This window comes from Petaurus breviceps, unplaced genomic scaffold (genome assembly GCF_028583685.1).
Source record: "Petaurus breviceps papuanus isolate PSGF00001 unplaced genomic scaffold, PetGlider_PUasm1.0 183, whole genome shotgun sequence".
Lineage (NCBI taxonomy): Eukaryota > Metazoa > Chordata > Mammalia > Diprotodontia > Petauridae > Petaurus > Petaurus breviceps.
Window position 1 is genome coordinate 8,193,892 of NW_027185791.1, and position 25,639 is coordinate 8,219,530.

At 35.4% G+C, this 25,639-nt stretch overlaps 1 protein-coding gene across 1 annotated transcript in view; it reads right to left on the minus strand.

Annotated features, from left to right (window-relative positions):
* The window catches only part of HSD17B4 (hydroxysteroid 17-beta dehydrogenase 4), a 141,045-nt gene that overhangs the window by 60,749 nt on the left and 54,657 nt on the right, over positions 1-25,639 (minus strand). Inside the window, exons 8-13 of the mRNA XM_069087844.1 lie at positions 22,773-22,960; positions 17,375-17,466; positions 14,952-14,976; positions 13,338-13,466; positions 3,735-3,841; positions 1,377-1,616 (exon numbers count right to left, since the gene is read on the minus strand). Of these exons, the coding sequence (XP_068943945.1) occupies positions 1,377-1,616; positions 3,735-3,841; positions 13,338-13,466; positions 14,952-14,976; positions 17,375-17,466; positions 22,773-22,960 (781 nt within the window). The remainder of the gene's footprint in view (positions 1-1,376; positions 1,617-3,734; positions 3,842-13,337; positions 13,467-14,951; positions 14,977-17,374; positions 17,467-22,772; positions 22,961-25,639) is intronic.

Below are 25,639 nucleotides of genomic sequence, written 5' to 3' on the forward strand. Positions count from 1 at the left end.
TACATAAAATAAAATACATAGGATTGCAAAGGAAATCAATATATACTGAAATACAATGATCAATTTTTTTTTTAAAGTTTAGAGAGAACATGTTGAGAACATCTGGTTTAGAGTCTAGTCACCAATGAGTTTTCCTAAGCCTGTATAAAACAGCTTGTTGCTTCTGGTCATTTGCTGTCAGTCAGGTCTTCCTGGAGGCAGTTTCTAAATTTAAGCTTTAGAGTTTGAGGTAAATTAAAGCTTCATTATGTCAGTCTTAAACTACTAGGCACGTGCGTTGTTCCCACATGAGAGCCCCAAGAAAGTTGCAATTATTGTTTCTTTTGAGTTAGAAAATTGGGCTCTGAGATTACTTTATCACGTTAAAAGCATTTAAACATACGAAACAAAATAATTTCACCCAGTGGAAAGAACACCAGATTTAGAATGAGAAGAAATAGGTTCTCATCCTGGCTCTGTCCCTTACTAATTGTATGACTCTGAATAAGTCATTTAACCTTTTTGGGTATTAGGATCTTGTTTTTAAAAAGAGTGGGTTGGATTAGATGGTCTCTAAAGTCCCTTCCACATCTAAATCTGTAACACTATAACCTTTAAAAATAAATTAAAATTAAAATACTTCATTTTTACAAATCAGACATTTCCCAAGTTAAGCTGGGTCCTGAATAATAATAAGAAATACACATTTAAAAAATGATGCATTTTATGACACTAGTCACTTTAAAAATGTCATTAAAAATGCTTCCCAAAGGTCCCTTTAAAAAATGATGCATTTTATGACACTAGTCACTTTAAAAATGTCATTAAAAACCCTTCCCAAAGGTACACTGGGAGATCTCTGGACTGGTGACCAAACCTGGGTTTGAGAAATGGTTATCCTATTTCCTAGTCTTTCAACCTGTCTAAATATCATTTTTAAAAACTTTTTCAAGATATACTCATGTATTTTTCTTATTAAAACAGTATTCATTTTCTAAACAATCATATATATTTTATTCTGGAAAACAACACTAAAAGCAGTGTAAGAGGCAGCCTGGCAGAATGACTGGAGCTGGCCTAGAACAGGGTCACTTTGGGTCAGTTCCCAACTCTGACACTTCCTGGCTCAATAACCCTTAACTTCTTAGTGCTCTGGGCCACTCTAAAACTGCAAAGAAGTGACTGACCTGCAGTGGTAAAGAACGTCCTCACCAGGAGCATCCTAAAGAAATCACATATCCAGTAGCTATCCCTATTCTAAATTAAAATGAAAAGACTTGCCAAATGTTTACATCTGAAATACTACAAGGTACTTTGCAAAAACAAATGTACATGGAAATAAAAGAGGTATTATTCTCACCCACAAAGGAAAAAAGCCAATAAATGTTTCTCAAAGCACATACCTTTGCAAAGTTGATATTGTTAAATCCTGGAGCTTCTGAGAGTCCTGTCATGGCTTTCTGAGCTACAATGATGGCAAAGGTGGGGAGGCAGGAGAAATCTGAGCTTCCCTCATAAACAAATTTTAAGTTTTCTGGATCCTTAATCGATGCACCCACTCCAAGGGCGTACATAATTGCTTCAAGTTCAGTATAAGAAAAGGTGTGTGGAGGCAGCTTATAGCCAACTGCTCTATTCTGTGAAAAAAAAATTGGTTTCTTTTATTATTTTACTTTATGAGTACTCAAATTTTGCTTTAGAAAAAAATGAGAAGATGGAATCCCATCTTAATTCATTTGAAGTGGTGCTACGGCTTTATCATATTTGACTTCTTATTTAAAATGGGTTCTTGCTATGGGGCACGTGTACATGCTTGTGTGAGGGTATGTCTGTGTACAAGAGAAAAAGACAGAGAGAAAGAGATGGAAAGGAAGGGAAGAAAGTGTTCCTTATATGAAGGGATGCCAGTTTTTTTGGTGATAGGAAAAAGATTTTCTTTGTTCCTGACCTTTGTTTATGACCCTAAAAAGGTAGGATTTTCACCCTTTCTCCCTCTAGCTTTGATGGTCATTGCTCTTTCTAGCCTCTGTCACAGCAGTAGAGAAATACAATGCCAAGACCAGTTATGGAACTAGATTTGTTTAGAATTAATAGAATAACAATGTTTATTAAAGTAGCATTAATTTATATATTCATCTGAGTAATGTCTATGTAATATGACTAACTAGACTGCAATCCTCTTTAACTCTTAGTATATGAATGTCACACGGATGTTATTCTGCATCATTTTCTATTAGCAGTCAACCTTTAGGTTGATTTTTTGCTTTTTCAATCACGTACAATCTAAAATAAAATTTGAAAACTTCCCATCTTATATGGCTTAATTTTTTTTTTAATTTAACAAGTTTGTTCCTGATTACAAAATATCACAGTATCCTAAAAATCATGGAATATTTGACTTTTTGGTAATGGGCCATAAAAATAAGAGCAAAGTATAAAAATAACAAGAGAAAAGCATAGAATATATACCAGCTGATAGCTGCATTTTTTTTTCTTTTTGGAGAGGGGAAGATAGGGCAACTGGGGTTAAGTGATTTGCCCAAGGTCACACAGCTAGTTCTGTGTTAAGTGTCTGAGGCCGGATATGAACTCAGGTCCTCCTGACTCCAGGGCTGGTGCTCTATTCACTGTGCCACCTAGCCACCCTGAGCTTCATTTCTTTGGAAATGGTGACAGTGTGAAGCCAGCAGCTATGCTATAAATCTTCAGACTATATAACAATGAAAATTTTCCAAATAAGACATGAAGATGCCTTGTAAAAATAGGAATAGGACAAATGAATAGTTTTTAAAAGAAAGTAAAACATTTCTAATATTCCAAGTTGAGAAGTCAACAGCATCTAATACAATGATCATATAGGATTCCTAATAGATACTGTGCAAACATTTATTTAATTGTGTCAAAGGACAAAAAGTAAGTGTCATCCTTGGTTTCTGATTATCTTACTTAGAATTCGATTAACACTGAGTATATCCCTCATTATGAGATAGTCATTTTTTTTACACTTAAGTTCACAGTCAATTTTAAAAACAACTGATTTCCTGATAAGGAAGTGTTCGAAAATGTATATATTAAAAACTGAACTTGGCCAAATCTATACATTTCAGCACACAGAGTTAAATTACCTTGTAGGAGGCAGGGAAGGAGTAAAGGGGAGGGTAAGCAGGTGGGTTACAGACTCCCGGGCAAATTACACTATGCCTCAGCCTCTTTGGCAGAGGTACTTCAAAGTAGCGGGGCCCATACAATGAACCTTATTCACCATACTGTAGGAAAGGCTCTGCAATGGATCATTCCCAAAGAATTATTTTCATCATCCAGGACTGGGGTAGAGCTAAAGGCCCTGAAAATTATCAGTTAACCCTTGATCCCTAGGTTTAGAGAGGATGAGATACACAATAAAGGAGGGAGAAGAAAAGATTATTTAGGGCACAACAGTCAAAGATACAGCATTCCTTTGCATCTGAGAGGGAAAAGCAAGAAGATAAGAGGGAAAAAGATAAAGAAGAGTTAAGTTATACAGCCTTAAAAGTATTAGAGCTCATTGATTAGTGTCACTATTGTAAGTTTGATCAATGTCACCTGTTTCCACATTTTAACATCCCAAAGTCAAAGGTACAAAGACTCTTGTTTAAACCATCCATGCACCTGGCTTCTTCCAACTATTACAGATAAGCGAAAGTTGACAATATCTACCGAAAAAAAAAGTAGGCACCAGAGAAGACAGTTGCTTTAGCATTATTCCCTATACTTACAAATCCTGAAGTGGTATCAGAGGATACAGCATGACTTGTATGATTCATGGAAATGCCTTCCTGAGAGTCCATTTTGCTTAGAACTTCAATCACACTTGCAGTTGACTCTAAAATAAGCAAAAATTAAGGACAATATTTAATATATGTAAAAATATTTCCTGAGTCAAAGAAAAACCTACAATAAATAACTACCACTAAGAAACAGGTTCATGGAACTTGCAATTGAAATTTTTAAAGGATTAAATTTAGTTAATTTATAACCACAAATAATTTGGCATCATATTACATTATCTATTATACAGTCTTGTAAATCAATGACACATCACCTACATTTCTTTCTTTACAAAGAATACTGATGGAAGTATTTTGTGGAGAGAGAAGCAAGAGGAAGTGGATGCCAGTGCTCAGGATAAGAGTCTTCTCTTACCACACGACTCCTTTTTATTGATAAAACTCCTCTCCTCCTACCACATACACTCTAATCATCTGAGAGGGTTCCAACCAGAGTTGGAAATATGCAAACTAAAGGAAAACAGCACCTGCCATGATGGCCTTAGGCCTCATACACAAAGTACGCCAGGATAAGGCTGAAGAGCTAAGTGACACACAGCATTAGAGGCTTCTCACCCTCAAGACCAACCAGAAGCCAAGTTCACATTTCTTGGGCATGGTATCTTAATGACAAAAATAAAAATAGCTCATATTTATAATATTAAGTGTCTGAGGGAGGATTTAAATCCGTGTCTTCCTGATTTGAAAAGTTTGGCATTCTACAAATTATACCATAATGTCTCTCATCTACTGGGTGAACATCATCTCCCACTTTGGGGGATGAAGAAAGGACTAGCCCTTGTTTCTAGTTTCTCCCTTTTCTAATCCATTCTTCACAAAGCTCCCAAAATAATCAGGTCCCCTGCTCAAAAACCTCCAAGGGTTCTTCTATTTCCTCCAGGATAAAAATACAGACTTTGCAGTTCATATACAAATACAAAGTCTGTAATTTAAAGTCATCTATACATAATTTTACTTTATTCAACTAATGTTTGGTCTGACACAAAACATTTCAAATATCATAATAAATTGGGCTATACACTGAAGCTCACAGCAAACAGTACAGGGCACTCTCCAAGAAATTAGCTACCCTTAAGTGCAATATGTAAACATCTATTTTAAAAATCTATCAACAATAAATACATAAAAATAACTAAATACAGACAATAAGAACAATAAAAAGTACCAAACTCTTTCTAGGAAAGGCAATCAGTTCTCTGTTAATTCTTAATTAAAAATAAGCTTCCTACAATTAACAGAGTTTTTAAAAGTTCACACACACACACACACACACACACATCGACATGTAATCCTCTTTTGTCTTGCAGTGACATACTACAATAGAAAATTATGTTTACCACAGCCATTCACTGCATAAAAATCCTTCTGGTATTTGCTGTTTCATCCATATAATACTCTAGTACTCTAACCATTTATCTGAGGCATAGACGTTTGCCAAATTATACCAGATGCATGTACGGGTCTCCAGTTGGATGACAAGTTCTTATCCTTATTATAAATTTTTAAATATTAGAAAGGTGTTACTCTAGGACTTAATTATATCTGTGAAAGCCAGTAGGATTAGAGTACAAATGTGTTTCATTGTACAATCTTTTCATACACATCGCTACCAAACTAGTTACTAGTTTATTTGTTTCCTAGTCTGGGAGCACCTCAATTCACAAAGGCCAACCCCGATTTCTAGAATGAAGACCTAAGTGATGCATATCTAGTGGACACAGTGCCAAGTCTGAAGTCAGGAAGATGAGTCTTCCTAAATTTGAATCTGGCCTCAGACACTTACTAGCTATATGACCCTGGGAAAGTCACTTAATTCTGTTTGCCTCAGTTTCCTCATCTGCAAGATGAGCTGGAGAAGGAAATGGCAAACTACTAATGGCAAACTACTCTAGTGTCTTTGCCAAGAAACCAAGAAAACCCCAAATGGGATAATGAAGAGTCAGACACAACTGAAAAACATATCTACAATGTACTGTTTCATCACTTCTGCCTTTCGTTATTCTTATCTCCTTTAAGGCAAAGTTCAGCTGATAACTCATTCATTTAGCCTTCCCTGATCCTCATATCATTCCCCTTCCCAACTTTAAATTCTCCTTCCTCAGATATTTCAAGATCATTTTGTCTGAATCTCTTCACTGATCCCCTCATATTCTCCACCTCAAACCAAAAGAATGTAAACTCTTTGAGGGGAGATAAGTAATACACCCACAAATACATATATGTGCCCAATACCTTGCCCACAGTAGATGTTTAATAAATACTTGTAAAATACAATTATTTTTATTATGTAACTGTTTTATATTGAATTGTATTTACTTTTTTCAAAATAGACACATAAGAACTAGTATTTATTTTCCATCCTTACTTGAATGTTCTTAATTTTGGAAATTCTGACTTCATATTTTTTTGTTTTTGACAACGTGCCTGGTATCCAAAAGTGAACATCACCGTGTAAGTTCAAAAGAGTATTATAAGTCCTTGAACATCCCTTCTGAAGAACAGTGATTAACAAAAGTAAATGAAAGATGAAAAGATACATTAGGACTTGGTTTTCTATCCTATCTAAGCATCTTTCTAATAAAGTCATAAAACCAAATTGTGAGGATTAGGTGTGTTGGCTTATCCTAATTTTATGTATTGTGCTTCTTCAACACTCAACTTAACTAACAGAAATTACCATGCACATTGCCACCTTGCTGAGTTACCTAGTCCAAAAAATAAAGCAGAATAGGTCAGTACACTCAGACCAAGTATACTTATCATATAAGTGTTTATGCATTACTTTGTTCAAACCATGGCCCAAAGACGGCATATGAGAAGACATTGTCCCACTCCCTTGCAGAGGTAGGAAGTACTATGGGTGTGAAATATTTCATGTTTTTACAATTTTTTCAATATAATGATCAGATTTTTTTTAAGTTTCAAAATTATTATTTGTTATATAAGATGGCTCCCTGGGAGGAGGGGGAGAGAGACACTGAGAGAAATTCTGGCAATGTAAAAAGAAACTATATCGATAAAAATTTATTTTAAAAAGAATTACTTTGATTCCTCTCAACAAGTATCAATTAAGTGCCTATTATGCACAAGTACCATGCTAAATGCTGGGAAACGAAAACAGTCCTTGTTTTCAAGAAGCATAAGAATTGAAATATTTGAGAAAAATAAAACACCAAAGACTAATGAGTCCTACCTTTTAGTAAGAACTGGAACAAGTTGTTCCAATAAAGGCATGTTCACTGTCGAACTAACCATACAGAAATAAGAGTTTACTTGGGATAGCAAATTTTAGAAACCACAAAGCATCTTGGCAATATTTCAAATAATGCTTGGCAAAACTGTTTAAATCTTAAGAACTGTCTGGTCATTAAAAAACCTAAAAATTAATCTATTATTATTAGTCATTTCTCAGCTCTAATAATTTACATTATTTAAAATGGCAAATGCCTTAACTAATTGGTATTTTCAATAATTATATATAATAGTTTAGTACATAATTGCTTATCATAGAATCAAATTACTTAAATTAATGTTGCTAATAACTTTTAATGAAATCTTATGAACTGCTAGTATATAGAAGGTAGCTTTTCATCTGAAATGCACATACAGTAATTCCCTTTTTATAACAGTTCAATGCTTTAAGGCACTAACGGAGAATTTTCACATCAAAAGAAACTCGCTAATATATTTCTTTATGCCTTCCCTTGTACCATTTCTTAACTCTGACAGATTACTACTAATCATAGGCTATCTTCATCTCCGATATCAAAATACACAATGAATCTGTAATACCACATATGTAATATGTCAGAATCATTTTAACATTTCAATAAGAAAAGGCAAAAAAGTAATTTTCAAGCAAAATTCAAGAATATTGAGAAATTATTTCTAGAAATAGGAGAAAAACTTTTCAGATATTTGTGTTACTCTAACAACTGCCGTTATTAATGAAAGATGGGTGAAATAGAGAAAATTCTGCAGAAAATGATCATAATTAAAGCTTTTCCCTCAAAAAGTCCATCTTTCAAATACTACTGAAAATAAATTTGTATAATTATGCTAAAAAGAGGGCACCAATTATATTTATGTTCTGTAAGAATGTCCCATATAGATTCAAAACAGTTCAAAAAGTATGAGTCCAATGTATAGCAGTTATGTTAGATGCCAGATTTAAAAAAGCAATGAAAACACATAGCTGCTATCCTCAAAAAGCTATGGGTTGAGAGGAAATATTCTTATAAAACAGCTATGGAGCATTTACATTGAATTTTAAGGTTTTACAAAGTGTTTTTACAAGTATCATCTCATTTTATCGTCACAACAGCACTGAGAAGCAAGCATCATTATCTCCATTTTATAGATGAGAAAACTGAGGCAGACAGGTTAAGTGATATGCCTAGGGTCACATAGCTAGCAAGTGTCTCAGGTGAGATTTGAAATCAAGCCTTCCTGATTTCAGGTGTAGCACTCTATTTATAGTGTCACCCAGACAACAGATACTCATATCACTTTCAGGTTTACAAAGCTGTGAGTTATTATCCACATTTCACAAATGAGGAAATTGAGGTTCAGAGAGATAAAACAGAAATGTTAGAGCCAGAACTTAAAACCACATGTTCTAACCATACAAACAGTGTTATTTCTACCATAAAAAAATAAGCACATACATTTTAACTGATATTTTCCAATACAAAAATAAATATTCAAGGAACAATTGTTTTTAATATTACTTCATATTTTCATATAATTCAGTAACAAGACATATTTATGCACATATAAGTGTGTGCTTTTCCAAACTTTAAAAATTACAACTAAATTTGAACAATTCATATATTTACAGTAATATTATTCATTTGTAAAAATAAAAACTTGCCTCTTTACCTCAAAGGCTAAAAATAATATAGATACATCATAAATCTCAAGATAATTAGGTCTCAATAAGCGCAAACAATGAATCCTATTGTCACATTATTCAAATTCTCACTATGTGAAGTTATAATTATATAAATTATGGTAAATATATAAATATGGTAGCTGGTTTCAACCCAATGGCTATATACAATAAATCAAATTTATCTATTTATTAATATAATAGCAAAGGATGAAAAAAATGTATTTCTGATTCAAGTTTATTATAAATTAATAAAAGTTATAGAAGGCAAAATTTCTAAATGACCAAATATCATACTTAAAATATCAAGTAAGCCTACAACCTATATGATAAAAAAAAATACTGTTAAAGTCATTTAAAATTTTTTAGCAGCACTGACTGAACTGTCTTCTCTCTCTCTCTCTCTCTCTCTCTTTTTTTTTTTGCCTTTTGGAGGGCAATTGGGGTTAAGTAACTTGCCCAAGGTTATACGGCTAGTTTTTTTGTGTGGGTGTTAAGTGTCTGAGGCCAGAACTGAACTCAGGTCCTGTTGACTCCAGGGCCGGCACTTTACTCACTGCGCCACCTAGCTGCCCCCATGTCTTCTCTTTTTAAAATCTTCACATATATGCTAGTAAGTGTAGAGAGCTTTATCCACACGTTGGTGAATCTTCATCCTCATATTTTACACAATGAACCAAGTATGGGTTGGATGACTTGGGGCATTATCTAAACTCAGCAAGGCTTTAAACACAATACCAGCGTCCTTGCAATATTTTTCAACAGTTGGGTTAAAATAAATTGAAAAAAACAAACTAGTCTTCAAAAAAACAGCTTTCTTATCTGACTGCCAAAGAACTGGAAGCAATCAATGGTTCTAGCCTCTCAGAGCATAAGGAATTTGAGACCAATAGTTAAGCATTGGTTTTAATTTAGAATCCCCTTTTGGATTACCTCAAAAAAAAAAGTATTAGGTGAACCTTTGACACTTTAAATTTAGGTTGAACTTATTCTTTCTTAGAAATATAAATTCCAGAGGGCATCTTTTTCCATAACAACCCTATTTTATCCACATTAAAATTTTTTTGATCAGCATATCCATTTTTTTTTCTTTTATTTTCTTCAAAAATACCAGGATAATTAGCTGCTGTGACCTCATATCTACAATGGCTTCCTTTCTGGTAATTTTAATATTACACAACTAAACTTGATTTTTTAAAAATAATCTAAATGACTAATGCTTGCAGTACAATTTTCTTCACTATCTACTTCATTTTTATTTTCTGACTGTCTTAAATGACTTGACTACAACTTTCAATCCATATAGCTAAAAGATGCTCCATTTCTATCACTGTAACACTTTTATTCCTTATGTTTACAAACCACAAAAAGCTGATGCAACTTTGCCTTTTCTTTTATTCTGCCAGAATATTCCAATAGCTCACCTTCTTTTACAGTTACTATAGTCATATTCATACCATTCGATTACATCAAACTTTTGTCCTAATGTAAAAACAAGCCTCTTATTTTCTGTGCCCACAGGGTTTTCATCTGAAATACTCTTACTTCTACCCATTTTGTTATGGGCTCTTTAAAAAAAACAAACAACTGTTGGTAATAGTATATGTAGCAGCACATCAATGTCCACATTCAATGATAGGTAATTACAAAAAAACAACAAAGCAGCATGTTAAAACTCCTGACTAGCTCATATATATCACATCATTTGAATTTTGGCTCACATTAAATGCAACCTGGCACTATTTTATAATTTTTACTAAATCTAATTTCACATTCTTCAAATTCTCATTAATCATGACCTAGCTGTATTATAAAATCTTCAGGTATTTTTGTTTGTCTTTTCAAATGAAAAGGGAGCAAGGAAGACATATGAAATATTCATCTAAGATCTATGAAACTCTTTCCAGGCAATGGAAAATGGATAAAAATGAGTAGGTGGAAGGAAAACATGGAGTTTCTATATTACTATCTTATATTGAATATAGCTGAAGGAATGAAAAAAAAAGACAATTTTCATATTAACAAAATTCTACCTTTAAAAAACAAAAACCTACAATGTTGTCACAGATTTTAGAGCAACTCTGTCAAAGTGATTTTTCTAAAGTGTCAATCTGACCATGTCACCCACTACTCAATAACTACACAGGCTTCCTATTATCTCCAGGATCAAACAGAAGTCCTGTTCTGGCATTTAAAGCTCGAATAACCCGGCTCCCTCCTATCTTTCAGTCTCCCTCCATTTGACCCCCTCCCACAGTGTCCAGCTGCACTGGCCTCCTCCTTACTCCTTGCTCCCAATATCATCTCTCGATTCCATGCATTTTCCCCCCCGCTTACCTCTTTCTCTTGGTTTCCCTAACTTCAATCATGACTCAGCTCAAAGCCCACCTTCTACAAAAAGCTCTCCTATTCCCCTAACAAGCCCTGCCTCCTGTTAATGCCATCTCTGTGACCATCTCCATCCACTCTGAACGTACCCTAGTACACAATTATTCACATGCTGTCTCTCTCCCACTAAGATGCAAACTCCCCCGGGGCAAGAACAGAGTTTCTGAAACTTCTTTTTATCCTAAGTGCTTAGTACAGTGATAGCACATGGTTAAGTGCTTAATAAATGAACACTGACTTCTTAAGAAATATACAAAAAAGGGCTTAACACCTAGAAATAAAAAGTTAAGAAAAATAATCATGAGTTCTCTCAACTGCAAAACGAAGGGAATAATAACACTTCACAGGGTTACTGTGATGTTCAAATGATATAAAGTGAAATGCTGTGCAAATCTTAAAGCACTATATTAATGCAAATTGTTATTATTAGCTATTATGAGCTGGAGAACATCCATAGAGGAAGATGACCAGTGGACAGTGAAAGGTTTTGAGTCCACTGAACAGAAAATAAGTTATCTTCTTGAGAAAAAGGACTGTTTGATTCTAATTTTTATATCCCTAGTGCCTAGCACAGTGCTTTGCATATATGTCCTTAATGCACATTAAATGAGTTAAAAGTCTTATGAAGATCACCTGAAAGAACTGAGAATGTAACTTGGTCTAAAGAAAAAAATACTGAAGGGAAGGTTATGGAACCTGTAATTAAGTATTTGAAGGGCTACCCAGTGGAAAAAGCAATTCATTTTGCTTGGTCCCAGACAGCAGAGGTCCTGACATTCTGAGGAGAGGCTGATGATAGCTAGACTATGCAGGTAAGACTTTCATGAAGAAAAGGTGAGACTGATCTGAACCTCAAAAGAACAAATAGATCTGGAAAGGTAAAAAAGTGAGGGGAAGGCACCATAGGAGAGAATAAAACAGCATGAACATGACAACAAAGACAAGAACAAAAAATAGTCGAATGGTGCATTTACACTGAGATGGAATAAAAGCCAGAACTTTGGGAAACATCCTGAAGAGTCTAGATTTTATCCTGAAGATAAATCTGATGTCAATGTACAGAGAAACTAGCAGCAAGGAGAACAGTTAAAGTATAATTAAAGAATAAGCATGTTAAATGACAAGGGCTCGACCTAGAATAGAAGAGGAAATGAAATGAAGGGATGAATAAGAGAGAAGTTTTGAAAGCATAAATTAGGACAATGCAGCAATTAAGCAGATAAAGCAGAAGGGGAAGGAAGATCCAAGATGTCTGCAAGATTTTGAAGCTGAGTGACTGGGAAGTGGGTGGCACCACAGAAGTGCTGTCACTCAACAAACATTTATCAAATGCCCAGAGCTTATAAAAGCACGATGATAAAGCACTGAGAGATCTATGAAGAGGAATGAGACACAGCTCCTGTCCTTAAACCACCCCTCAAAAATAATGCTGGAGTGGAAAGAGCGATGGACAGGGTAGGAAACACACACTAATACCTCATTGCTGACACTCTCTAACCATGAGAAAATTATTTCCCATCCCTGTGAACCTCCGTTTGCTCATTAGTAATCTGCATACGATAATATTTGCAGCATCTACCTCACAAGGCTGCTGTGGGGCTCAAATAACGTAACAGTGAGGGAAGCAAAGAGCTATATATGAATATTTAGTTATTATTACATGCTACTATTTAATTCTAAAAATCTAACAATTAAATGCAAATGAAGTATAAAAGCTCAACACTTTCAATCATCCAAAGGAGGAATTTATGAACAACAGTAGAAAACTAAAAACAGGAGTGATACAAATAACATAAATTATCCTTCCTTGAGTCAGCTGTTCTTGTGTGGTGGAGATCACAGCAATAAAAGTTTAAATTAATAGCATGCCAAGAGTTGTAAGAGCTTACAAAGTAATTGCTACATCTAAAAACCATGTCTGAACTAATAATCCTTAAATCACAGTCAAAATGCTTTAGTAGAGGAGCCCTAAGGAAAATCACACAGCAAATCTGCTCTAGATTTTGACATTCATAGCTAGACAATATACTTTACAAAAATCTTTTACTATCAATTTAAAGAGGTTCATATTAAGGACCTGGAGAGGAAAGTTCAATGGTTTTAACTTATACTGAAGCAGAAAACAGGCTTTTATAGAATTCATACATCATTAAAATTAAAATGGAGGCATATGTCTCAACTAAGTACAACTAGTTGTCTCTTCTTTATCTCCCTGGCATCCGTTTTATGGATGAAATAGTGATTCACTTTACCTTGGATAGTCTGAGGCTTGGTAGCATTGTCAAAGTCACAGATCTTCTTCCAATTAGCCTTCACAGCCTCAGGTGTCATTGGCTGATTTTTCTGTCTGACAATCGCACCAAGAGTTCGTTCCCAACGTACTAGTGAACAAAAGGAAAGACATCAAATCACAAAGTTTAAAATAGGTATCCAGAAAAAAAAATGCAACTTACCTTCTTAAGAGTTCTTCATCTTAGAAGGATAAATTTAAAAGATTTTTCCTAATATTGAAAAAGAATTATACTACATGTCTTTTTATTTATAAAGCTTAATTTCTTTATTTGTAAAATGGAAACAATACATAAAAATCTTTATCATCTCACATGTTGAGGAAATCCAAGGGGACATTTTTTTTAAAATTTCAATTAGAGTAATTATATTATGTTGCCCTACGTGGGCTCCCTCTCATCCTTCCTTTTCTTTTTTCCAACAAGTCTTACAGTTATTAAAAGGATGCTAATTCACAAGGTCACCAATATTAACAAAAAATACTGTGAAACAAGAATACAACTTGTTTCTTCTGCTGAAAAGTGTCCAGAAGAATAAATAACCATGAAGAATGCTAACTATTCCTGGTAGTTCAGCCTTAAGAGTCACTAGGCTGAAGATCTCCATAATGTGAGACTAACAGAAATACCTATTTCTAAGGATTCCTAATCGCTATGATGCCAGAGCTCTTAGTGTCATGCTTGGTTCTTCCTACTAAAATCAATGTTTTCAGAAATGGCCACAAAGTTCTATAGTCACTTAGGACTCAGGTGTTAGAGACACATAAAATAATTTCAGGAGTTGGAATATGAGTTCCCTGTGTTGAAGACAATTGACCCTTGATGGAAACAAATGTCCAATTGTGCTTTACCTTTGAAATATATCAAATTAGAAAATCAATTTTAATACCAATAATACAAATCAAAAGTGAGACAGAAATGGAACTTTTATAGAGCAGAGTGATCTGCTAAAGTTGTCTTGGAATTGGGAAGCTAAAGGCAAAACAGATTTAGGCTTCTACCAAACAGTTTAATTCAATCTTTGAAGGTTATCAACCAACGTTTCAGTCTATGTCCTATCCTTTCAACTTTTTTCATGCTTCAAGAAGAAAATCATATGAAACTCTGGGAAAAAGGTAGACTAACAGTATGTTCCCGTACCTCCCTCAAGATTCCAGCCCAAAATATCACTGTTCTTTGCCACAGCCAAAGTAGCTACCACACCCTTCCAATCCTGCTCCTAAGTATCAAGGAAGGCAAGGATGGCCAGAAGAGGTACAGGTAGAGACTATTAAGCTGATCATGGTTCAAAAGGATGATGATGAGACAAAGGACAGAGAGATCTCCATATGAACTAACAGGAAGATGAGGAAAGAGAGGTAACTCTGAGAATGTTATGGAACTGGTGAACAATAAGTGAATTTAAGTGTTCTAGGCATCTATGTTCACATAGGCATAGAAATGCTGAATCAGGAAGGTATAAATTAGAGCTAGCCCTCAAAAGCTCCTAGCACACTTTCCATGAGGCTCTAAGTGGGGTCACATTTAGGCTTAAAGTGCTGCAAGTGATCAAACAAACAACAACTGAGAGGCACTTACATTTCCCAATCCAGCCTGCTCCAACCTGGAAAGAGAGAAAGTTAAAAAAAAAAAAAAAGAATCATGATTTGATTTAAAATCCTCTCTGGAAACTTTAAAATAAAGTCTTAACAAATATCTTCCTAGAAAGGGCTTCTGCCTAGAGACAGGGATGAATGAGCTGGTGCTGTAAAATCCCATCTCACAATTTTATGACAGTTCTATATTATGAGCATATACATCAAACAAATGGAGAACACTATGTTAAGCCCAGAATTTATTATAGGATTAATTATGCATTGTTATATATTGCTACTCTTTATTTTCTCAATATAAAATATTTGAAAAAAAAGATGGAAAACTGAATTCAGTAAATAAGGACAGAAATACCCCAGAGAATATTTACATGGAAAATCCAAATCTTTAATTAGTTTGGAGCCACTCCTTTCTGTGCTGAAAACCTACCAATATTTTCCATCTCTGCAAAGAAGGTATTTTAGAGAGTAAAAATCATCTGGGGGTAAACAGATGATGCCACTATATGTGGAAATACTTTCTAAAAGCAAGTACAATCAAGCCAGAAAGCAGCAGAGTCCATGGTTTGCTACAATGGGAACCGCGCTTTGTCTGGGCTTGAAGCACAGTGATCTTTGCTTTAAAGATCATGATGAAAACCAAACAGATGTAAATTGCAATGGTTCTGATGATCAGAACTGAGATTTCTTATTCCCTCACAAGATAAAATCTGAATGAAAGTAGACAAAATGCCTTGCTTCAGACTCTTTCAAAAAGGAAAGAAATCTGAGTAAAATTCTCCCCAAGGCCCATAAAAATCAAAATTTCATTATCTACTCCAATACAAACATAACTGATCAATAAAAAATAATAATAATACATAACATTTATATAGCATTTTAAAGGTTGAAAAATGCCTTCCATATATTATCGTATTTGATCCTCACACAATGAGGTGAATGTTACTAATACCTTCACAGATGAAGAAAGTGGGCACAAAGAGGTGAAGTGACTTGCCCGGGGTCACAAACTTAATAAGTGTCAGAAGCAGGAGTCAAACTCAAGTCTCTTGGCTCCAAGTTTGGCACTAATGAGAACTGTTATACCACCTAGCTACCAACATTTATTTACTGAATGCCAGGCACTGTGCTGGGGATGAGCCTACATTCTACTAAAAGAATAAGTATACAAATTCATATACAGCGGCAACTAGGTGATGCAAAGGACAGAACACCAGCCCTGGAGCCAGGAGGACTTTAAGTCAGGCCTCAGATACACACTAGCTGTGTGACTGTGGCCAAGTCACTTAACCTCGACTGCTCTCCCCCTCCTCCCCACACACACACAAATTCATATACAAAAACAATACAAGGTTTTTCCCAGTGTCCTAGGGAAGCAGATATAAACATTTGTAAGAGGGAGAGGGAAGGTGGGAGTGAGAGGAAAAGAAGCATCAGGAAAGGCTTCTCTGACGTTCCCAAGAAGCAGCGATCTAACCATCACTTGAAGAACTGTACTTAGGTGGGGGCCTACTACCATCAAGCCCATTCCTTTTAGAAAGATCTAATTATTAGTGTTTTCCAAAAATCTTCTAGTGCTCTCCTCTTCAAGGTATTGTATATACTTGTGTGTGGTTAGAATATAAGCTCCCTGAAGTCAGGAACTGTTTCAATTGTATCTCTGTATCTCCCCAAGTGCCTAGAACACAGCAGCCACTTAAACGCTTGCTGGGTGAATGACCAATTATGGAAATTCTTTTTACATCAAATGTGGAAGATTCAAAAAGACTATTTTAGGCTACTTAACAACTATACAAAAGTGGCTGGAGGGAATGGGTTCCCCCTTCCAAGAGGTCTTCATGCTGTGGTCAGATGGCCATTTGTTAAGGGTGATACAGAAAGGATTCTCATTCAGGTATTAAATGGACTAGATAGCCTCTGAGGTCCCTTCCAACTCAACTTCTGCAAACATTTACTAAGTGCTCCTGGTGGTAAACTAGAGACAGAAAAAAGTCTAATACCTATTCTATAAAACAACTTTTCAAATACATAAAGGTAGCTACCATATTTCCTCCATAAGTCTTCTCTAGGCTAGGGAAAAATAATGAATTTTTTTGGACTTGTTAAGATTGAGAAGCCTGTACAGGACACCCATTTCAAAATGTCTGACAGGCAGCTGGCAAAATGTGACTAGAACTCAAGTGGTAAAAAATAACTAGTGAAAATTTTATGTGTAAGAATCAAAAGAACATAAGAATGTAAAGTCTCCAAGGGAAGAGACTGTTTTTGTTTTCTGTCTTCGTATCCCTAGGACCTGGAAAAGTATCTGTCATCTATGCTGAATAAGTTGTTTTTAAATGAATGAACTGCATGTTATCTATTGCCTTTGAATGGCAGAGGGAGAAAAGAACAAAAAGGGAAGCACAGTACCTCAAATAAGCCTCCATTCTCTTCACAGCTCTCATGGCATAGCCACAGGACAAGGGGAGCCACATAATCAGGCTTCAAAGCATCCACCAGGTCTGAATATGGAAAAGTAAAACACAAAGTTTAGAAAGAAAAAAAAGACATGTATACCATTTTGTTTTCCCAATACTAACACCATATATCTGTATAGTACCTTATAGTTTATAAAGTGATTTTTATATGTATTATCTTATTTCTTCCGAACTGCTCTGCAGAAGGAAGCAGGGCAGATATTAACTCCATTTTTCAAGAGAGGAAACTGCAGATGAGAGAAGTTAAGTGTCTCTGTCAAGGTCACACTCAGGCAAGTAGCAAAGCAGAAACTTGAACTCAGGTCGACTGATTCAAACTGCAGTGCCCTTTCATCTCTGTCAAAACGCCGCCCACAGCCACAACCACTAACTCATCTATTTTATTCTTCCCATGTTTTAGAGAGAAGAGTAAAACTGATTGGGAATAGGAGCTTACACATTTTGATGTGTTAGCATGCTACTATAACTATGCGATGTACTCAATTCTTAATCATGTAGGGAGGTAAGATCTACTTCCACATCATTTTTATAAACTGTGTGAAATTTTGTGACCTAGGTAAGCACAGCATAATCACAGGATCAAGCACTAATTTTCAAAGTAAAGCTCTTCCTCAAATAAAGCTTAGTCGCTAACTTAACAACAGCCTGTGTTCCAAAAGTTCCTGTTTAATTCGGGTGTTCAGGACTCAGAACGAATTCACATAGACTCTCTCAGTCCTGAGACTTGACAGCTTTTGAGGGAATGGAGGGGCTTAGAACAGAAAGTGGTGGTGAGAACTGGGTGAACCACACTATGTCTTGTGAGTAAATTATGGAAGTAGCTCAATTACCTTTCTATTGATTTATGGGTTTAGTCCAATTTTTGTCTTGTGAGAAAACTTTATTGCATTGTTTGAACCTTGTTGAGAGCGGCTAGAAAACTAGACCACCTGTACCTACTGCTTAGAGACCCTTAAGGACCGACCTAGGTTATACCAACCCAAAACCCAGTCAAATCTGAAGACTGATGCAAGAAGTTGTCTCACAATTATCCATCTCAATCAACCCATATGTCTTATCTGAAAACTGGCCCCATACTGAGCAATCCATTATTGTTTCCATGTTCCTTTGACTGAATACAGTCATTTGGTGGGAGTAGGAAACCTCTTTTTCTGATTTCAGGGAATTGCACTTGTTCACTCTCCCCCTCCCAACTTGGAAAGTTCCTAATCTTTTCTCTAATTAGAAATCAGAATTTCCTAATTTTCTAAGCCGATTAATTTTGTTTTCTTTTAATTAATTGCTCTTAGTTGCTTTTAATGTGCAAAAGGCTGTCTGTCTCCTCCTCTATTCAGGGTCTAATGCCAGAGCTGAGGAGATCTGGTACTAATTTGCTGGGTAATTGGCATGTTTTGCTTAATAAATTCATATGCCTGGAAGCTCAAACCTTTGTTTCCTCAGTCATTTCATCTGTCATCTGCCACACCTTTAAGGTGCCTTCTAGCTCTAAATTTTGTGTCCTTTGGTCCAAGTGGTATATTTGTATCCCAATATACTGGATTAAGAGAAGTCTTCACTGCACTGGACAGCACCTCTTCTACTTAAAGTACAAGAATTTAAAAGTATGGAAATAGGGCAGTTTTCTGTTAAGGGAGTACCCACAGCTCCAAAGTACCAAAATAGCTCTCTAAACTCATTAAACACTGTGTCTTGTTAGGAGGGGCTGCTTTTAACATATTATAAATTATCAAAAGCAATTCACAGTTGTACTACTCAGGCATTTTGCTAAGCACATAAACTAAATAAACCAGCATTTTCTTTCAATCATCATTAATTCATAACAGGAATATTTGTCTTAAAGAGTTAGTTGAATTCTTATAATATAGTTCTTATAATTTTTATAAAATGCTCATGACAATTTTATTCTACATTTTTTCAATTCAAAAATGGACCAAGAGTTTACTGACCTGCTCTAAGGCATATAGTATACTAAAAATTAATTTCTATATTTAGTTTACAGACTATTTCACAAAATGACTCCTACATTTAAATAGCCAGTCTCTCTCTGTCTGTCTCTCTCTCTCCCCTCTGAGCTCCAATTCCACACTGTTAACTGCCAACTGGGCATCTACAGCGGGATATCCCATAGGAAACTCAAACTCAACAAATCCAAAACAAAATTCATGATCTTCCTGCCTAACATCTCTCTAGTTCCAAACTTACTGATTTCTGTCAAAAGTACCATTGTTCCTCTAATCACCCAGGTTCACAATATTAAAGTTATCCTCAACTCTTTCCTTTCTGTAGAAAAAGCAGGTACAGGTATTTTAATAAGCATGTGCTGGCTCTAACCCTCCTCTTGGCAATAAATTTGTTCTAATTAAGAGCTCCAGGAAGCTCACTAGAATGACCCACACTATGAAACTATGCAACTTGCCCTAACAAGACTATAATTCTAGTCAGGCTTGACTTGGGACAATTAATGTAAACTTATGAGAAGCCCCCAACAGCTTCCCAGACTACTCCAAACCACTTTGTCATGGATGCATGCATTTCTACAGGACAGAGACCTGCAAAGGTGCTTATCAGTGAGAACTAAGTTGAAAATCATTTCTTTATATAGCCTAGCTTAAATAAATGTTAGCATTATAAAGCAAAATCTCTTATCTGCCTCATTATTTCAGTACTCCAAAAGACCTCAGCACACTCCCACTCATCCCCATAATCCAATCAGTTGCCAGATCTTTCTTATGATTTTCTCTCTCTCTTCCCCCCCCCCTCCCCTTTATCCACTCACAGGCCCTCACTTATCACCTGGAATACTTGTAGTAGTCCAGTAACCTATTAGGTCTTTCTGCTTCCACTCTTTCTCCTATTAAATCTCTTTTCCACATAACTACCAAATAGATATTATGAAAGCACAGGTCTGCCTACATTACTTTCCTGTTCAGGAAGCCTCAGTGGCTTTCTATACAAGTTCTGCAATTTGGCAGCTAAAGTCCTTCAGAATTCTGGCTGTAGTCAGTCTCTGTAGATTTAGCTCACATCACACTGGCTCCAAGTCTATTTCCCAGTCACACCAGCCTCCTTACTATTCCCATACATAACATTCCATCTCCCACCTCCATGCCTTTGCACAGGTCCATCTTCATCACTCATTGCTTTCTCTCCTCATCTATACCTTTGAGGGCTCCTCAAGGGTTAGATCTACACAAGGTCTATCCTGTTCCCCACAGCTGCTAGAATTGCCCCCAAATACTTTATATTTACTCTGTATATGTTTTTTACTTATATATTTCTATACATGTTGTATCCTCCCAATAAAATATAATGTTTTTGAGAGCAGAGGCTTTATTACTATGACGATGATGTGTTTTATACAGTTTATACTCAGTTATCAACATAAAGCCTCATACACAGAGGCATTTAATAAATAGTTGGTTAATTGAATTGAAAAAAATATGGAGGAAATAATTTCCAGTTTAGCATTTTATTGGTACAAGCCAAATGTGGGTCTTGGAGGTTTATATATTTGTCATAGTTAAAAGCTAGAAACCAGCTATTGTCCAAAACAATGTGAGAGAGAGAGACAGAGACAGAGACAGAGAGAGATTAAGTTAATGTGTACACTTTATGGACAAACAGAAAAATTGTTTGACAGAAAATAGTTTTATTATCAAAATTCCTATACTCAAACAGATCTGTGATCTCACTGAACTGGTGATACAGATTTTAACCCATCCACATCTGCCCATCCTGTGCAACTCTCACCCATTTTCTCCCAAAAGACCATCAAAGGAGGTTCACCCAAAATATGGGAAACCTCCCTTGCTTTCTCCAAATACTGGGAGAGTGGCAATGGAGCACTATGGCTATTCACTTGTCATTCCTCACTCTTACAATGTAAGTAAACTATCTTCTTTTCCTATCATACAATTCCTTGATGATGTCCTTTTATCTGTTCTTCTTCCTACTTGGTAATACATGGCATCCTGTTCACAAACATGAAGTGCCTCTCCAATGCCCCCTGTATAATACTCTGGTCCTCCACGAGCAGGACTATTTCAAGTCTCACTAGCACGTAGCAATACCAATAAAATGTTTAGTATTGAGAAGCTGTGTACTTAAAGTTAGGATCGTCACATATCTCCCTATAAAACTGTCTTCAACTTGGTCACTGCACATTACCTGGCAAACCACAATCTCATTTTCCAATCCAAAAAAATGGAATATCACTATCTACCTCAGAGGTATATCTGGAAGAGTTCTTAACCTAGGGCCTGTGAATTTGGCTAGATAAATAGACAGATGACTATATTCCAATAGAATAGATTTTCTTTATAATCCTGTGTGGTGCTTTATGTTAGGAATATAAAAACACTATTCTGAGAAGGGATTTGTAGGTATCACTAGGCTTCCAAAAATGTCCATGATTCAAAAACTGTTAACAGTCTCTGGTTTAAAAGATTTATAAGGTCAAGTTTACTAAAACCTCTGAGTTCTTTAGAGGCAAATTAATATTAATGCTCTCGATACAACAATAAACATAATTGAGTCATTTTTTTTACCTTCTATGTTAAAAGATAAGAATTCCTCCATCGGATAGAAATAAATTTACTTCACTAAAGCAATTTGTTCACTGAAGGGATAAACCATTAAAAAAAAGCAAAATGGCACTGTAAATATTCATGTACCTAATAATGCACAAACTGAAAAACAAAAGGTCAAGTCTACAGCAAATTACGTAATGAGACTTACATTTCTATTATTCTGTTAAGGATTTCTTGGGAAAGTGAAGGTATGCTTGAGTGCTGTGTAGGTTGTGTTCTCTTGGCTGCTGACACAGAGGATGGCTCAAGGTGGAGAAAGGAAGGCAGCAAATATGTGCACAGGCAAGGAAGAATGTTTCAGATTTTAATATTTCTAAAAATCTACATGCAGATTTGAAGTAAAAGATCAATTTCTGAGATGTGTTATGAGTGACTGTCATATATATAATTCTTTAGAAATCTGAAAATAAAAACACATTCAAACCCTAAATATTTTTTCTTCTTCTTTGTGGGTCTGATTAGGTGTTTCTTTTATTTCAATAGGTTAAGAAGACTTTATATTATGAAATGACTTTTTTCTGGAATATCCAAGTATTCCTGATCAGAATTCCCATGATTCCAGAGGTTTTATTACAAAAAGTTTAAAACAAGGAATATAATTATTTAACCAATGTCTGGGTGCCAAAAGGTAACATAAAATCTAAGATGTCACTTGGCTTGTGGTGAAAAGAAAGTGTTCAGAAATAAAACACTAAGGCAAAGCACAACTTTAGAGAACTTTTGCAGTTAAAAGCTACTTACCCTGAGGCATAATACTTTGAGTCATCCGGGATCCAGCAGTAGGTGCAATAGCATTACAATGGATGTTGAATTTCCGACCTTCAATTGCAAGTGTTTTTGAAAGACCCAAAAGACCAAGTTTAGCTGCACTATAATTTGCTTGACCAAAATTGCCATATATTCCAGAAGCTGATGAAGTCATAATGATCCTTAAAAGAAAAAAGTCACTCAGCATGACACTTTGTCTTTCTAAAAATTAGAATCACAAATCTTTATGTCTATTCTCTTTCAACTGTCAAATCTGACTTAAATGCTGCCATCAGCTTTTTCAATCATGACATAAAGATCTAAAATAGCAATAATAAGTTCTTTAAGAATTCTGAAATAATGATAACAACAATGATCATAACAGCTAGCATTTATGTAACACTTTAAGATTTACAAAGAATCAGCACGATTATTTCAGAAAAACCTGGAAAGACTTACATGAACTGATACAGAGTGAAGTGAGCAGAACTAGGACCACATTGTACACAGTAACAGCAATACTGTACAATAAACAACTGTAAATGACTTGGCTGTTTTCAGCAATGCAATGATCCAAGACAGTCCCAAAGGACCCATGATGAAAAATACTATCTGCCTCCAGAGAAAGAACTGGTGGCCTCTGAACAGGCTAAAGCATACAATTTTTCACTTACTTTCTCTTTATTTTGTTTTGAGTTTCTTCCACAAAATAACTAAAATGCAAATGTTTTACATGCTTGCATACGCATAACCTATATCAAATTACTTTCCAACTCAAGGAAGGAGGAGAAGGAGAAAACGATAGAATTCGAATTCAACAATTTTTCAAAAAAGAATGTTAAAAATTGTTTCTACATGTAATTAGGGGAAAATAAAATATTAAAAGTTTTCAATATTTTTAAAAGGATTTGCAAAGTACTTCACATATATTAACTCATTTAACACTGCAGATTAATAACATGGAAGTAGGTATGTGGGATTTACTATCTACTGCAAAATAAAATACACCCATACAAATATAGTCACATACACATTTGTTACAGAAATAACTGCTTCACATGTAGACAGCAACATTATATATAAATTAACAATGATCTGGGCATACTGACACAGCTATAATCCCTGCTTTTCAACCCTCCCTCACTCAAATCCAATTCACTTGGAAGTCACGGCAGTAACTTCCTGATGTCGTGGTCTTCTTCAAGAATGAAGGCCAAACCACACACACACACACACACACACAACCACAACAACACAACAACCCTGCTTCTAGGGGAGGCTGAGGCTGGAGAATCTTGATCTCAGAAACTCTGAGGTGCAGTAGAGTTAAGCTGATCAAGCGGCCCCACTAATTCTAGCATCAACACAGTGAGCCCAGGGTTAGGGAAGGCGGAGAGAGGATAATGGCATTAGGTTAACTAAGGAAAGGCAAATCAGCATAGGTCAGAAATAAAACAGGTCAAAGCTCCTAGTCTCCAATACAAAATACAACAAAACAAAACAATGAATCCAACATCTGACTGTAAGACGACTTCTCCTGTTTATAAGGCAACATGATTAAGTGAGTTTAGTCAAAGGTTAAATTATTCTAGTTCTGTAACTTAAAACACTTTCTGCCTATAGCTGTGACCCTGTTGGCAGTTCAGGCTATCAGTGTCTCTAAGTTCCCTGGCTTGTCCTGTTACCCCAGGGAGCTCTACAGAAGAGCAGCTTTACACAGAAAAGCTTCTAGCTTTAGTCCTACCTGTTGTTCGAAAGGGGGAACTTACTGGGCAAAATGATCCGGTTCCTATGTACAGCATCTACTTTACCCAAAATAAAACCTTTTTCAGGAGCTCTCAGGGATGAATGTGAAGCAAGCTGGGTGCTAACATTCTTAAGTCATTATTTCAATGCATCAGTTTCTTTCTGAAGTTCTTAACAGCTCTTTTTAGAAATCGAAATTGAGTTTGTTTCAGTCTCTAGAAATCCCTTTATATATGAGATTATTTTTATGTAAAAGTGTACCTTTGTTTCATCTTACTCTGCAATTTTTTCTTCATTATGTGATCGCACTTTGAAGTTTCCCTCTCTGGTTACCAAGATTTCTAGTATTCCAATTTCTCCAATATTCTTAAAATATTAAAGTTTTTCAGCAAAACTCTGTATTTTTGTTTCAAATCTTGATAACAAACTTAGTCTTAAACCATTTGTTTCTCCATACTGGTTCTTTAGCTATCAGTTTCCTCTGAATCAAGTGATAATTCTCTTCTGAATTTCATCTGACATATTTATAGCTATACAGTTCACATTTGTAACAGAAAATGACTCTTTCTGATTCTACATTGATATATCAAATTGCTATGATCTGACTGATGATGAGGACACACTTATTGGTTTCATTGTCCATGATAATGCTCATCCCTGGTCCCAATCTTGTTTCCCAATGCTGATTCTTTGAAGTTCAGCCTTTTGCACACTTGGTGTTCATTTTTCAGATACCTTTGTCACTCATATATCCATCTGTGTCACAGCTGTTACAGAAAATAATTAAGCTCTGTTTTAGGCTGGTAGTGATTTTGCATCAGACAGCTGTTACCTTTTGGCTTCATAAATAAAATGATTTTGACTATAGCTGTATCTTTCAACAAACTTTTTCTTTAAATCTGTGATATCGCTGTGATGATTTTCTTCCTGTGCTTATTTAGCCCACACAAATTAAAAAGTAATTTGGATCTACTCAAAATTGATTCTTCCAAAATTAGGCTACTTGGTATATTTGAGCCCACTGCTCAAATATTTTCATGTTCACAAGTCAAACTTTAATTCTCTGATAAGCATTTGTTGGTTGTGCCTTCAGCCCAGACCATACCTGCAGTTCC